We start from the raw sequence: 15,325 nt of genomic DNA, 5'->3' as shown, positions 1-15,325 counted from the left end.
ATAAGAAGTCAGTAATGACGTAGGATATATTTCCAAAACAAACACAATTGATGGTTTGATTGTCAACGTCTCCTGAAACACAAGTTGGTCTTTTTTAAAGTTCATTCACAGGATGTGGGCATCGCTGGCTGGGCCAGCATTTATTGCCCATCCCTAATTGCCCTTGAGAAGGTGGTGGTGAGCTGTCGTCCTAAACCGCTGCAGTCCATGTGGTGAAGGTGCTCCCACAGTGCTGTTAGGGAGGGAGTTCCAGGGACCCAGCGGCAGTGAAGGAACAGCGATATATTTCGAAGTCAGGATGGTGAGTGACTTGGAGGGGATCTTCCAGGTGATGGTGTTCCCATCTATCTGCTGCCCTTGTCCTTCTGGATGGTAGTGGTCATGTGTTTGGAAGGTGCTGTCTAAAGAGCCTTGATGAATTCCTGCAGTGCATCTTGTAGATGGTACACACTGCTGCTACTGTGCGTCGGTGGTGGAAGGAGTGAATGTTTGTGGATGTGGTGCCAATCAAGCGGGCTGTTGTGTCCTGGATGGTATCAAGCTTCTTGAGTGTCGTTGGAGCTGCACTCATCCAGGCAAGTGGGGAGTATTCCATCACACTCCTGACTTGTGCTCTGTAGATGGTGGACAGGCTTTGGGGAGTCAGGAGGTGAGTTACTCGTCACATGAATCCCAGCCTCTGACCTGCTGTTGTAGCCACAGTATTTATGTGGCTAGTCCAGTTCAATTTCTGGTCAATGGTAACCCCCCCCAGGATGTTGATAGTGGGGGATCCCGTGATGGTAATGCCATTGAACATCACGGGGGATGGTTAGATTCTCTCTTGTTGGAGATGATCATTGCCTGGCACTAATGTGGCGTGAATGTTACTTGCCACTTGTCAACCCAAGCATGGATATTGGCCAGGTCTTGCTGCATTTGGACATGGACTGCTTCAGTATCTGAGGAGTCACAAATGGTGCTGAACGTTGTGCAATCATCAGCGAACATCCCCAAGTCATCAGCGAACATCCCCACTTCTGACCTTATGACAGAAGGAAGGTCATTGATGAAGCAGCTGAAGGTGGTTGGGCTGAGGACACTATCCTGAGGAACTCCTTCAGTGATGTCTTGGAGCTGAGATGATTGATCTCCAACAACCACAGCCATCTTCCTTTGTGCTAGGTGTGACTCCAACCAATGGAGAGTTTTCCACCTGATTCCCATTGACTCCTATTTTGTTTGGACCCTTTGATGCCACACTTGATCAAATGCCACCCTGATGTCAAAGGCAGTCATTCTCACCTCACCTCAGGAGTTCAGCTCTTTTCTCCATGTTTGAACCAAGGCTGTAATGAGGTCAGGAGCTGAGTGGCCCTGGCGGAACCCAAACTGGGCATCAGTGAGCAGGTTATTGCTAAGCCAGTGCCACTTGATAGCACTGTTGATGACTCCTTTCATTACTTTACTGATGATCGAGAGCAGACTGATGGGGTGGTAATTGACTGGGTTGGATTTGTCCTGCTTTTTGTGTACAGGACATACCTGGGCAATTTTCCACATAGTCGGGTAGATGCTAGTGTTGTAGCAGTACTGGAACAGCTTCGCTAGGGGCATGGCAAGTTCTGGAGCACAAGTCTTCAGTACTGTTGCTGGAACATTGTCAGGACCCATAGCCTTTGTGTTATCCAGTGCCTTCAGCTATTTCTTGATATCACGTGGATTGAATCAAATTGGCTGAAAATTGACCTCTGTGATGCTGGGGGCCTCCGGAGGAGGCTGAGATGGATCATCCACTCGGCACTTCTGGCTGAAGATTCTTGCATATGCTTCTGCCTTATCTTTTGCACTGATGTACTGGGCTCCCCCATCATTGAGGATGGGGATATTTGTAGAGCCTCCTCCTCCAGTGATTTGTTTAATTGTCCACCACCATTCTCGATTGGATGTGGCTGGACTGCAGAACTTAGATCTGATCCATTTGTTGTGGGATCGCTTAGCTCTCTATAATTTGCTGTTAATGCTGTTTGGCACACAAGTAGTCCTGTGTTATAGCTTCACCAGGTTGACACCTTTTTCGGTATGCATGATGCTGCTTTCTTTTTTTATTCATTCACGGGATGTGGGCTTTGCTGGCTGGGCTAGCATTTATTGCCCATCCCTAGTTGCCCTTGAGAAGGTGGTGATGAGCTGTCTTCTTGAGCCACTGCAGTCTATGTGGTGTAGATACACCCACAGTGCTGTTAGAAAGGGTGTTCCAGGAATTTGACCCAGTGACAGTGAAGGACCGGCGATATATTTCCAAGTCAAGATGGTGAGTGACTTGGAGGGGAACTTCCAGGTGGTGGTGTTCCCATCTATCTGCTGCCCTTATCCTTCTAGGTGGTAGTGGTCGTGGGTTTGGAAGGTGCTGTTGAAGAAGCCTTGGTGAATTCCTGCAGGGCATCTTGTAGATGGTAGACACTGCTGCTACGGTGCATTGGTGGTGGAAGGGGTGAATGTTTGTGGATGTGGTGCCAATCAAATGGGCGGCTTTGTCCTGGACGGTGTCAAGCTTTTTGAGTGTAGTGGGAGGTGCACTCATCCAGGCAAGTGGGGAGTATTCCGTCACATTCCTGACTTGTGCTTTGTAGTTGGTGGACAGGCTTTGGGGAGTCAGGAGGTGAGTTACTTGTCGCACGATTCCTAGCCTCTGACCTGCTGTTGTAGCCACAATGTTTATATGGCTAGCCCAGTTCAGATTCTGGTCAGAGGTAACCCTCAGGATGTTGATAGTGGGGGATTCAGTGATGGTCATGTCATTGAACATCAAGGAGTGATGGTTGGATTCTCTTGTTGCAGATGGTCATTGCCTGACATGTGTGTGGCACGAATGTTACTTGCCACTTGTCAGCCCAAGCATGGATATTGTCCAGGTCTTGCTGTATTTGGACATGGACTGCTTCAGTATCTGAGGAGTCGCAAATGGTGCTGAACATTGTGCAATCATCAGCGAACATCCCCACTTTTGACCTTATGATGGAAGGAAGTTCATTGTGAAGCAGCTGAAGATGGTTAGACCAAGGACTCTTGCGGTTATTTCCTGGAGCTGAGATAACTGACCTTCCGCAGCCACAACCATCTTCCTTTGTGCTAGATATGACTCCAACCAGCGGAGAGTGCACCTTGCATACCCTCCTGCACTCATCATTGAACCAGGGTTGATCCAGGCTTGATGGTAATGGTAGAGTGGGGGCTATGCTGGGCCATGAGGTTATAGATTTTGTTTGAGCACAATTCTGGCGTTACTGATGGCCCACAGCACATGGCTGCCCCGTCTTGGGTTGCTAGATCTGTTCAAAATCTATCCCATTTAGCATGGCGATAGTGCCACACAACACGATGGAGGGGATCCTCAGTGTGAAGGTGGGACTTCGTCTCCACAATGGTGGTCACTCCTATTGATACTGTCATGGACAGATGTATCTGTGGCAGGCAGGTTGGTGAGGATGAGTATGTTTTTCTCTCTTGTTGGTTCCCTCACCATCTACCACAGACCCAGTCTAGCAGCTATTGTCCTTTAGGATTCTGTCAGCTTGTGGTGCTACTGAACCAGTTTTGGTAATGGACATTGAAGTCCCCCAACCCGAGTATATTCTCCGCCCTTACCACTCTGCGCTTCCTCCAAGTGGTGTTCAACATGGAGGAGCACTAATTCATCAGCTGAGGGAGGGCAGTATGTGGAAATCAGCAGGAGGTTTCCTTGTCCATTTTTGACCTGGTGCCATGAGACTTTGTGAGGCCAGAGTTGATGTTGAGGACTCCCAGGGCAACTCCCTCCCGACTGTATACCACTGTGCCACCCCCTCTGCTGGGTCTGTCCTGCCATTGAGGCAGGATAGTGGGACAGGTGGCGTCTGGGAGATTATCTGTAAGATATGATTCCGTGAGTATGACTGTGTCAGGCTGTTGCTAGACTAGTCTATGAGACAGCTCTCCCAATTTTGGCACTAGCCCCCAGGTGTTAGTAAGAAGGACTTTGCAGAGTTGACAGGGCTGCGATTGCCATTGTCGTTTCCGGTGCCTAGGTCGATAACGGGTGGTCTTTCCACCGGTTTCATTTCTTTTTTGATACAACTGAGTGGCTTGCTAGGCCATTTCAGAGGACATATAAGAGTCAACCGCATTGCTGTGGGTGTGGAGACACGTATAGGCCAGACCAGGTAAGGGCAGCAGATTTCCTTCCCTAATGGACATTAGTGAACCAGAGAGGTTTTTTTATAACAATGGACATTGGTTTCATTGTCATCATTAGACTTTTAATTCCAGATTTTTATTGAATTCAAATTCCACCAACTGCTGTGGGGGGATTCGAACCCCGGTCCCCAGAGCATTACCCTGGGCCTCTGGATTACTAGTCCAGCGACAGTACTCCCCCATCACCTCCCCCCGTCCCCCTGTCTATTTGGACAGAGCAACACTGAGAAGTCACACAACCAGATTCAGCTCAGCTCAGCAAACCTATGTTATGTGTTTTGCCTAACTCTTGTCAACAAAATAAATATTGTGAGGGATTGTAACTTTATAATAAACTTGACAGCCAGCTCCATTGCCTGATATTGAACCAACAAAATAACTGATGTGTGAGGTCAACAGTGTTGGAGTGTTGAAGCCACAGGCCATCTTCAGCAGTTTAAAGTCTGAATGTTAACCTGATTGCCAGGTGCTTTCAGATCATTGTCTTTCAGGATGGCTAATGACATATAGTTCTGTTTTTGATTCTCCAGTTGGACTCCACATGTAATGTTGAACAATCTTCCTTTAATGACTGGTTCAGTGGCCATCTCAACTTCCAGATCGAGCACCAGTAAGTAAACAGGAAACAGTTGGTAAGACAGGGAACATGTGTTTTGGAAGTGGGAGGGTGGGGGGGGGGGGGGGGGGGGGTGGTGGTGGTGGTGTGGGGCTGACACACATCATTAAGATACTGGCCTTTCACCTATTGGAGACCAAGATTAGAAGCCAGACTTGGTTTAGTGGGCTTTCTCATGGGCTCCTGAGCAGAGTATGCTTGTTGTGACATTGACAAAAGTGTTCTATTGACATAAATGCTTTACCTTAATAGGCAAAACACTTACCTAAATAATACAGGTACTTATAAATATATGATGATTAACACCTGCTTTGCTGCTGTATTTTAAGTTGACAAGATTGCTTGATCTCTGACTCTTCCCATTTCATTGGTAATTCTGATTTTAATTATCTATTCCACTGACTGCATTTATTCTCCATTAATACAGCATCACCTGAACAGTGTTGTTAAGTCATACATGCCATAATTCATGAATTTAATCTGATACTGGTAATGATATGTAAACTATCTTGCACATGAGTAAAAGCTGACTGTCTGCTTTCACCTGGTCATGTCCCCATTGTGTGGCCCTGGTGTGTAGATGCACTGTGTGGATGCCAGAAGAATAGAGCCAGTGCCAAGTGGTGCAGCTGATGGAGGAACTGATGTTTATTCAAGTTGGAGGGGCACAACAGCCATATAAACAGACATCATTTCCAGTACTGATGATGTGGATCTATGCAGTGGATCTATGCTCTTGTGCCTGCATGCTCACCTGACAGTTAAAAGGGTACACCCGATCTCAGGGAACATGCGTCTCAATTTGTAACAGCAATGTTTGTAACAGTCCATATTACCACACGGATCACAGTAATTCAACAAGGCGGCAACTCACCACCACCTTCTGAAAAGCAACTAGGGATGGCCATTTGCTGGTCTTGCCAGCAACACCCACCTCTGTGAATGAAAAAAGAACATCCTTTGTTGTTCAGAGCTCCAATGTTCTTGCCTGAGGAACATTTTATGACAGGAAGGGTCTAATCACTGATGGTGTGAGATGCAGTAAACTTGAGTTGGAGGCTGGTTTGGATTTCCAGAGTTTTGGATTTATCCATTTAACAATTTTGCTAGTTTACTTGTTTTCTTTGTAACAAAGTAATGATATTTTTCTTGTGATTAAAATATGAGTATTTAATTCTTCAACTGTGACTGATTTGGATGTTCTGAGACCTGAACCTTGAAGATAACTGTTTAGTACTTCTGGCTGGAGGATGGAAAAGACCTTTGCTGATTTTTTTTTTAATCGCTCGGGCGGCTGGCCAGTGCCAGTGGGAGGTCTGACCCATTCCGAAGGCCAGGCTTCATTATCATGCAGTTGGTGAGCTGCATGCCAAACACAGGCATCCTGCTGCAGCTCCCTGGCTCAGGGCCAACAGAAATGGAGGGTAGGGGAGTAGAGTCCAGGGTGGCAAAGGCCCAACATATTCTGTGGGACCCGGAACAAGCGCTCCTGCACCTCCTGGATCTACATAAGTAATTTTTCACTTGATGTTTTAGATTTCTTGGTATAACTGGATGGAGTGTGCACAGCAAGGCTGTGCTCAGATTTTCCTAGGTATTTCATATATTTCCTGGATGAGGATAGTCTTGAACTTCAGAAGGATATAGACATGTTGGTGGATTGGGCAGACAAGTAGCAGATAAAGTTCAATGCAAAGAGTTGTGAGGTGATTCATTCTGGCAGGAAGAATATGGAGAGACAGCATAAAATAAAGGGAGAGACTCTAAAGGAGGTGCAGGAAAAAAGGGACCTCGATGTATATGTACATAAGTCATTGAAGATGGCAGGGCATGCTGAAAGGGTAGTTAATAAAGCGTATAGTATCTTAGGCTTTATTAAATAGGGACATTGAGTACAAGAATAGGGAGGTCATGTTGAATTTGTATAAGACCCTTGTTTGGCCTCATCTGGAGCACTGAGTCCAGTTCTGGGCACCATACTTGAGGAAGGATGAGAAGGCATTGGAGAGTGTATAGAGAAGATTCACAAGAATGATTCCAGGGCTAAAGAACCATAGCTATGAAGATTGATTGGAGAGGTTGGGATTGTTTTCCTTGGAGAAAAGGCGCCTGAGAGGAGACTGGATAGACGTATTCAAGATCCTGAGGGGTATGAACAGGGTAAATAGTGAGAAACTGTTTCAACTCAGAGCATGAAGGGCACAGATTCAAAATAAGTGGAAAAGAAGTAATAATGATATGAGGAAAAAAATTTTCATCCAGAGGGTGGAGTCTGGAATGAACTTCCTTAGAGGGTAATGGAGGCAGGTTTGATTGAGGTATTCAAAAGGGAATTGGATTGCTATCTGAAAAGAAAGAATATGCAAGGTTATGGGGATAAGGCAGGGGAGTGGGACTATGTAGAATGCTCTTTCAGAGAGCCATTGCAGGCTCGATGGGCTGAATGGCCATCTGGCAGCTGAACAGAAACAGTGCAGTGAGCTCATCAAGTTGATTTTAATTCTGCCAGATGGGCTGAGTCTTGAATAGAATCAAAGGAAGGAACAATCTGGTGCTGCAGGAGTGGGGTTAAAGGAAAAGCTGGGGTCAGTTCCAGGTTACTGGCTCCAGTTGGAATATTATTCAAACACTAGCCTCCTTTACAAATGACAGCATTTAACTTCCTTTCTCTAACCCATGTTTTTGCAGTCTTTTCCCGACAATGCCCCGTCACAATTACTACAAGATTGCGCCTTTAGTGAAATCACTGTGTGACAAGCATGGTTTGAACTACCAGGTGAAGCCTTTGTTGCAGGCCTTCAAGGATATTATAGGGTGAGTAATATACGTTCCTATTATCACCTGCTGCTTGGTGTGAAGTATCCGGATTCTGTGCACACAGGTTGTTGTTTTAACCCTCAATTATTTGAGAGATTTATAATGGAGCCCAACCTCCTTAAAGTGGTTTTAATACACACACACAACCTCAAAGTTTTTATGAGGAAAAATTTTTAACTGTATGCTTGGCCTTTATTTTCTGGATGTATTATAGGGTTAAAAAAAACTGTATCAAAATAGTTCATGTTAATGACCTATCTGGAGAATTTGTTGAAGCCAGACGCAATGTAAGAGAGTTGATTAGACATTCATGCAGATTGTTATGATCCTGTTAACTGTTAACACTTAATTACTGAGCATCCAGTAATTAACTGACAGAACTACAGATGACAAAAGAGATAGAGTTAAAGATGAAAAGGAAGAAGTTCACGTATGACAGATGTCAAGTAGAAAATACAATGGAGAATCAGGCTGAATATAGAAGGATCAGAGGGGAAGTGAAGAAACTAATAAGAAAAGCAAGGAGAAAGCATGAAAAGAGGCTGGCAGTGAGCATAAAAGGGAATCCCAAGGCCATCTTTATGCATGTAAATAATAAAAGCGTAGTTTAAAAAAAAGAGTAGGGCTGATTAGGGACAAAAAAGGGGACTTGCATGTGGAGGCTAGAGACATAAGGGAGGTGTTGAATGAGTACTTTGCATCTGTCTTTACAAAAGAAGAACTTGCTACCCAGGCCGAGGTGAGTGAGGAGGTAACTGGTACACTGGAAGAACTTACAATCGAGAGGAAGGAGGTGTTGGAAAGGTTATCTTTACTTAAAATAAATAAGGTACTAGGACCAGATGAGATGAATCCAAAGGTACTGAGAGAAGTGTGAGTGGAAATTGCAGAGGCACTAGTGATAATCTTCCAGTCTTCCTTAGACACAGTGGAGGTGCTAGAGGACTGGAGAACTGCGAATATTACAGCCTTGTTCAAAAAGATGTTCAAGGATAAAGCTGGCAACTACAGGCCAGTCAGTTTGATCTCAGTGGTAGAGAAACTTCTGGAAACTATAGTATAAGATAACTTCAATAATCACTTAGACAAGTGCAGAATAATTAAGGAAAGCCAGCATGGATTCATCAAGGGAAACTTATGTTTAACGAACTTGCTGGAGTTTTTTTGAGGAGGTAACAGAGAAGGTTGATAAATGCTGTGGATGTGGTGTATATGGATTTTCAAAAGGCATTTGACACATTGCCACACAACAGACTTGTGAGCAAAATTCTAGCCTATGGAATAAAAGGGAAAGTAGGCATTTGGATAAGAAATTGGCTGAGTGACAGGAAACAAAGAATAGTGATAAATGGTTGTTATTCAGTGTTGGGACCCCTGCTCTTCCTAATATATATTAATGACTTAGACAGTGGTGTGCAGGGCATGATTTCAAAATTTGCAGATGATATAAAGATTGGAAATGTTGAAAGCTGTGGTGGGGATAGTCTTGAACTTCAAAAAGACATCGACATGTTGGTGGATTCGATAGCCAAGTGGCAGAGTGCAGAGAAGTGTGAGGTGATTTGTTTTGGCAGGAAAGATATGGTGAGACAGTATAAAATAAAGGGAGAGCCTCCAAAGGGAGGTGAAGGAACAGAGGGACCTCTGTGTATACGTACATAAGTCATTGAAGATGGCAGAGCATGTTGAGAGAGTAGTTAATAAAGCATATAGTATCTTAGGCTTTGTTAATAGGGGCATTGAGTACAAGAGTAGGGAGATCATGTTGAATTTATATAAGACACTAGTTAGGCCTCATCTGGAGCACTGAGTCCAGTTCTGGGCGCCATACTTGAGGAAAGATGAGAAGGCATTGGAGAGAGTACACAGAGGATTCACAAAAATGATTCCAGGGATAAAGAACTGTAGCTATGAGGATAGGTTGGGACTGTTTTCCTTGGAGAAAAGAAGGCTGAGAGGTATTGATAGAGGTATTCAAGATCCTAAGGGGTATGGACAGGGTAAATAGTGAGAAACTGTTCCCACTCAAAAGAACATCAAGAACTAAAGGGCAAGATTCAACATAATTGGCAAAAGCAGTAAATGTGATGTGAGGAAAGATTTTTACATCCAGAGGGTGGTTGGAGTCTGGAACAAACTTTCTGAAAGGGTGGTGGAGGCAGGTTTGATCGAGGTATTCAAAAGGGAATTGGATTGCTACCTGAAAAGAGATAATGTGCAAGGTTATGGGGATAAGGCAGGGGAATGGGACTAGGTGGAATGCACTTTCAGAGAGCCAGTGCAGACTCAATGGGCTGAATGGCCTCCTTCTGCACTGTAAAAGATACTGGGATTCTCGTTTTTAAACAAAGCAAACTTTATTGTATAACAAGAATTTTAAAAAAGTAAACAATATTGACTTAACATTATAGTTTATAAAGACTTATGCGAATCTCCTTGTTATTTCCCCCATGTGTTCCCTTATTTTATGAAATCTTGAAATTTCATTCACTTCTTTAGGGACCAACCCAAAAGGTATGCCACTGCTCTCTGCAATTTACTTTGATTCTCCTCAGTATTCCAGCTTTCTCCAAGGTACAAGATTCTTGGGGATCCTTTTGGCTAAGCAGATCTTCAATGCTTCCCTAAAGACTCACAACTGTGGACTCCTCAGCTCCTTGTTCTGGCTGCCAGCAGATAGCCAACTGCCTTCTCCCAGCCTTCCAAACTAACTTTGATGACTGCTTTCTGCCACAGGCTCTGTGAGGACAGCTGTATGTTTCTTACTCTAGCTTCAAACTAGGCAAATCTTCCAGCTTCTTTCACCCCTTTCAAACTGAGCTCAAGCCCTCATCATCATTCTGTGAGGTGAACAATAAAGTTAGTATTTTCTCTTTTAAGTGCAGACCTGACTAACATTCATCATCTTTGGTTCTCCCAACTCAATGAGCTGCAAACTACACCAAATCAAAACTACGACTGCTTTCTGTGAGGAAAAACCCAGATAAACTAAACAAAAGAACCTTGTACCTCACATAGCCCGATTTCATGACAATGTGGTAAACTTTGGGATGATTCAAACAGAAATGCAAAGTAATTATTTTTACTGTCAACACAACTCTTTGATTCTGTAGCCCATATGAATAATTTATCTCTAATGGAGTTTTACTGCTCCTTGCTAGTCCTGCTAAGGCACTCTCCTGTTACACCAGCTTTCAACTTCTTTTCATCTGGGAACTACATAAACAACTTACTTTTTTAAAACAAAAATAAAAATACCTGGAAAAACTCAGCAGGTCTGGCAGCATCTGCGGAGAGGAACACAGTTAACATTTTGAGTCCATATGACTCTTCAACAGAACTGAGTAAAAATAGAAGAGGTTTTTTTTCCCCATCTATTTCCATTATTTTTAAATATATTTCCATCCATTGTTTTATCTCTATCTTTTAGCCTATTTCGATCCCTTCCCTTCAGCCCACCCCCACTAGGGCTATCTGTACCTTGCTTGGCCTGCTTTCTACCCTTAATTAGCACATTCCTTAGATAATATCACCACCTTCAACATCTCTTTGTCCTTTTGTCTGTGACATCTTTTGGCTATCTCCACCTATCACTGGCCCTCTATCCAGCTCTACCTGTCCCACTGCCCCCCCCCCCCCCTTAAACCAGCTTATATTTCACCTCTTTTCTATTTTTACTTAGTTCTGTTGAAGAGCATACGGACTCGAAAAGTTAACTGTTTCTCTCCACAGATGCTGCCAGACCTGCTGAGTTTTTCCGGGTATTTTTATTTTTGTTTTGGATTTCCAGCATCCGCAGTTTTTTGCTTTTAACTTACTTTTTTATATTGAAGTAAGGGTAGACCTCCTGGCTTTATTAAGCTAAGAGGAGACCCCCTATTGTTTATTGCTTTCACACCTCCACCTCTGATCTTGTAAGATAAACATAGGTTACCTTTTAACCAGGCTTGTTTGATTTGTCTTTACTTTAAGGGTTTTTTTAAACAGTTTTTTTTAACCAGGCTTTTCAATCTATCTTACATTTAGTCTGCAACCTAAAAGTTATATCCAAAATACCAATATTAACCATGAAACTAGATGATTATAATGAGGTGTTGTTGATAACAGAAAGTGCTGACTGGAAGGAGTCATACACATATGCCAACTGTGCTTTTTATGCACAGTTCCTAGCATCAGTGTTTGTAACTCACTTTGCTCCCGCCCGTCTGATTCCGCTCCCAGTTAAAATCTAGACTAAAGATTATGCCACCTTGTCTAAGATCCCTACATTATGCATACGCAATACAGTAAAAAGCTACCGTTTATCACTACAATCAATCCAGGAATGCTTTTTATCCCAACTCTCTGCCTCTTGTCTCCCTGCCTGCTTTATATCCATGATATAAGGCTATTTCCAACTCCACAAATCTCAATTTTATCTAGCAATCTCTTGTGTGGAACCTTCTGAAAATCCATGTTTTATATGGCCTACTCTTTTTTTAATAAAAATATTCTGAGTCCCTCTAATTAACTTGTATATTTTTCTAAATGGCCCTTTATTCTGTTCCAGATGATGTATTCTTAATTTTTCCACTAGTGACTACTGATCATTAGTTACCTGGTTTCTTTAACTTTTGCAATGTTTCAAATGTTGCACAATCCTCTTGATACTATCCCTAAATCTAGTCAACTTTATAACTAATATTTTCAGCAAGCACGTATCCAATTTATATGACTTCTATTGTGCATTTAATGTTAAATGAGGGAAACAAGTCAAAATAAATTGGACATTGATTCATAGAGGCTAACCATTCATAAGACAGTCAAACGTAAATGGTCACATTTACGTCACAGAATCAGAATCACAGAATTTTAATGGCATAGAAGGAAGCCATTCAGCCCATCGTTTCTGCACCCCGGCTCTCCAAATGAGCGTTATGACCTAGTGCCATTGCCTTGCCTTTTCCCTCTACCCTTGCACATTGTTTCTATTCAAATAATCTTCCAATGCCCTCTTGAATGCCTCAATTGAACCTGCCTCAACCACACTTCCAGACAGTGCATTCCAGACCCGAGCCACTCATTGTGTGAAAAAGTTTTTTCTCACGTCACGTTTTTTTTTTTGCAAATCACTTCAAATCTGTGCCCTCTGGCTCTTGATCCTTTTATGAGCTTCTCCCTATGTACTCTGTCCAGCCTTCCCATGATTTTTAACATCTCTATCAAATCTCCTCTTAGCCTTCTTCTCTCCAAGGAGAACAGTCACAACCTTTCCAATCTATCCTCATAGCTGAAGTTTCTCATCCCTGGAACCATTCTTGTAAACCTCTTCTGCACTCTCTCTCCAATCTGTTCACATCCTTCCTGTAATGTGGCGCCCAGAAATGTACACAATACCCCAGCTAAAGTCTAACGAGTGTCTTATATAAATTCAGCTAACCTCCCTACTGTTGTACACTATGCCCCTATGAATAAAGCCCAGGATACCAAATGCTTTATTAACTGCTCCCTCCACCTGTCTTGTCATCTTTAATGATCTATACACATACACACCCAAGTCTTTCTGCTCCTGCACCCACTTCAAAATTTCACCCCTTATTATGTTCTTCCTACCAAAATGTATCACTTCACACCTCTCCACATTGAACTTCATCTGCCACCTATCTGCCCACTCCACCAACTTGTCTGTGTCCTCTTGAAGTTCCACACTGTCCTCCTCACAGTTCACAACACTCCCAAGCTTCGTATCATCCACAAATTTTGAAACTTTTCCCTGCACACCATGATCTAGATCATTAATATATATCAGGAAAAGGAACCAACCCCTGGGAGCTCCACTACAAACCTTCCTCTAGCCCAAAAAATATCCATTAACCATTACCCTCTGCTTCCAGTTTTGTATCCACATTGCTACTGTCCCTTTTATTCCATGAGCTATAACTTTTCTCACAAGATTTTTGTGTGACAGTGTATCAAATGCCTTTTGAAAGCCCATGTACACCACATCAACAGCATTACCCGCATCAACCTTCTCTGTTACCACTTCAAAAAACCCCAGCAAGTTAGTTAAACATGATTTCCCCTTTAGAAATCCATGCTGGCTCTTCCTTATCAACCCATATTTTCCCATGTGACTGCTAATTCTATCTCAAATAATTGTTTGTAGAATCTTGCCCACCACTGAAGTTAAATTGATTGGTCTGTAATTGCTAGGCTTATCCTTACAACATTTTTTGAACAATGGCGCAATGTTTGCAATTCTCCAGTCCTCCGCCACCTCCCCTGAGTGTAGGGAAGACTGAAAGGTTATGGCCAGTGCTCCTGCAATTTCTACTCTCACTTCCTTCAATATCCCTGGATGGATCTCATCTGGTTCCAGTCCCTTGTCAACTTTAAGCCCTGAGAGTCTATTCATCAATTCCTCCTTATCAATTTTGAACCTTTCTAGTGACAGAGTTTCCTCGTCTGTCACCATGACCTGGGTAACAAGTACCTCATTGCTAAAGACAGATGCAAAGTATTCATTTAATACCTCAGCCATGGCCCTTTTGTCCGTGTGTAAATTCCCTTTTAGGTCCCTAATCAGTCCTACTCCTCCTTTTACCACCGTATTACTATTTATACGTTCATAGAAGACTTTGGAATTCCCCTTTATGTTGGCTGCCAGTCTTTTCTCATTATCCCTTTTCATTTCTCTAATATGCTAATATTTTGTAATTTGAGCCTATTTAAACCTGCCACTGATTTGTCTGATGTAATACTTTTCTTCTCCTAGGTCCTTGAAGAAGTCTGGTGATCTGTGGTTAGATGCGTACCTCCACAAATGAGGCTACTCCGTCAATCCTCACTTCTTTCTTCCTGTCCCTGTCTGAATTCCAGTACTGCATTGGAGTTCCTGTTTCTCTCGGAGTCTGTGTGCATCTCAAGTGATTTCCACAGTATTAACAGGAAGCTGCCGCTGGCTTTCCGCATGACCTGACGAATGATCTGATCCTCAGCTGATGGCTGGTGAAGAACACCTTGAATTGAATTGTTCTCTGACTTAGCTCCCCCCCCGCCCCACCCCCCCCCACCCCCCCAACCCCATTCAAGCCTTGGCAAGGATCCACTGCCAATGGAGCAGACTTAATTTTAATTAGATGAGACAAATGTAGGACAATGGGCTTGATTTTATTTTAATTTAGTGTGTTTGCTGACACTAAACAGCAAGTCCTTTGTGCTGTGACACGTATAGTGAATTTTGTAGAGTAGTGCAAGAGGGAATTACTGCACCAGGTTTGTGAATATTTAACCTTCAGTTAAATACACATATGACCTGCTTCACTGTAGCCACTACCATTTAGTAGGGGAGGTGCCAAGGTGAACGTGCAATGGACAATGCCAGTTTTTAAAGCAACCAGCTCACCACCTTCTAACCCTGGCAGGGATAATTTACTTAAATTCATCTTTTTAAGATGCTGTTGAAATAATGCGGACACCCTGGTCACAGGCGAGTCTGGAACCTACATTCCTTCGCTTTCTTAAACATTCCAAATGGCAGCAGGTAGCAGCGGCGGTACCATTTAAAAAATGGCCCTATGGATGGGGTTGGGCAGATAGGACACGGCCACTCCCAACGTCAAGCTACCCTGATAGCACCACCGAGTGTGATGCAGAGCCTTACAGACGAGGCAGATCCTAGGTTCATATGCCCATTCT

General features: G+C 43.3%; 1 protein-coding gene across 1 annotated transcript in view; it reads left to right on the top strand.

Annotated features, from left to right (window-relative positions):
• The window catches only part of fads2 (fatty acid desaturase 2), a 71,810-nt gene extending 57,126 nt beyond the window's left edge, over positions 1-14,684 (top strand). Inside the window, exons 10-12 of the mRNA XM_041197789.1 lie at positions 4,746-4,825; positions 7,520-7,645; positions 14,403-14,684. Coding sequence (XP_041053723.1) covers positions 4,746-4,825; positions 7,520-7,645; positions 14,403-14,454 — 258 coding nt within the window. The 3' untranslated portion in view covers positions 14,455-14,684. The remainder of the gene's footprint in view (positions 1-4,745; positions 4,826-7,519; positions 7,646-14,402) is intronic.
• Positions 14,685-15,325: the final 641 nt, after the last annotated feature.

The sequence above is a fragment of the Carcharodon carcharias genome, chromosome 10 (assembly GCF_017639515.1).
Source record: "Carcharodon carcharias isolate sCarCar2 chromosome 10, sCarCar2.pri, whole genome shotgun sequence".
Classification (NCBI taxonomy): Eukaryota; Metazoa; Chordata; class Chondrichthyes; order Lamniformes; family Lamnidae; genus Carcharodon; species Carcharodon carcharias.
The sequence above is the reverse complement of the archived record's forward strand: the minus strand, read 5'-3'. Positions and strand labels throughout refer to the sequence as shown.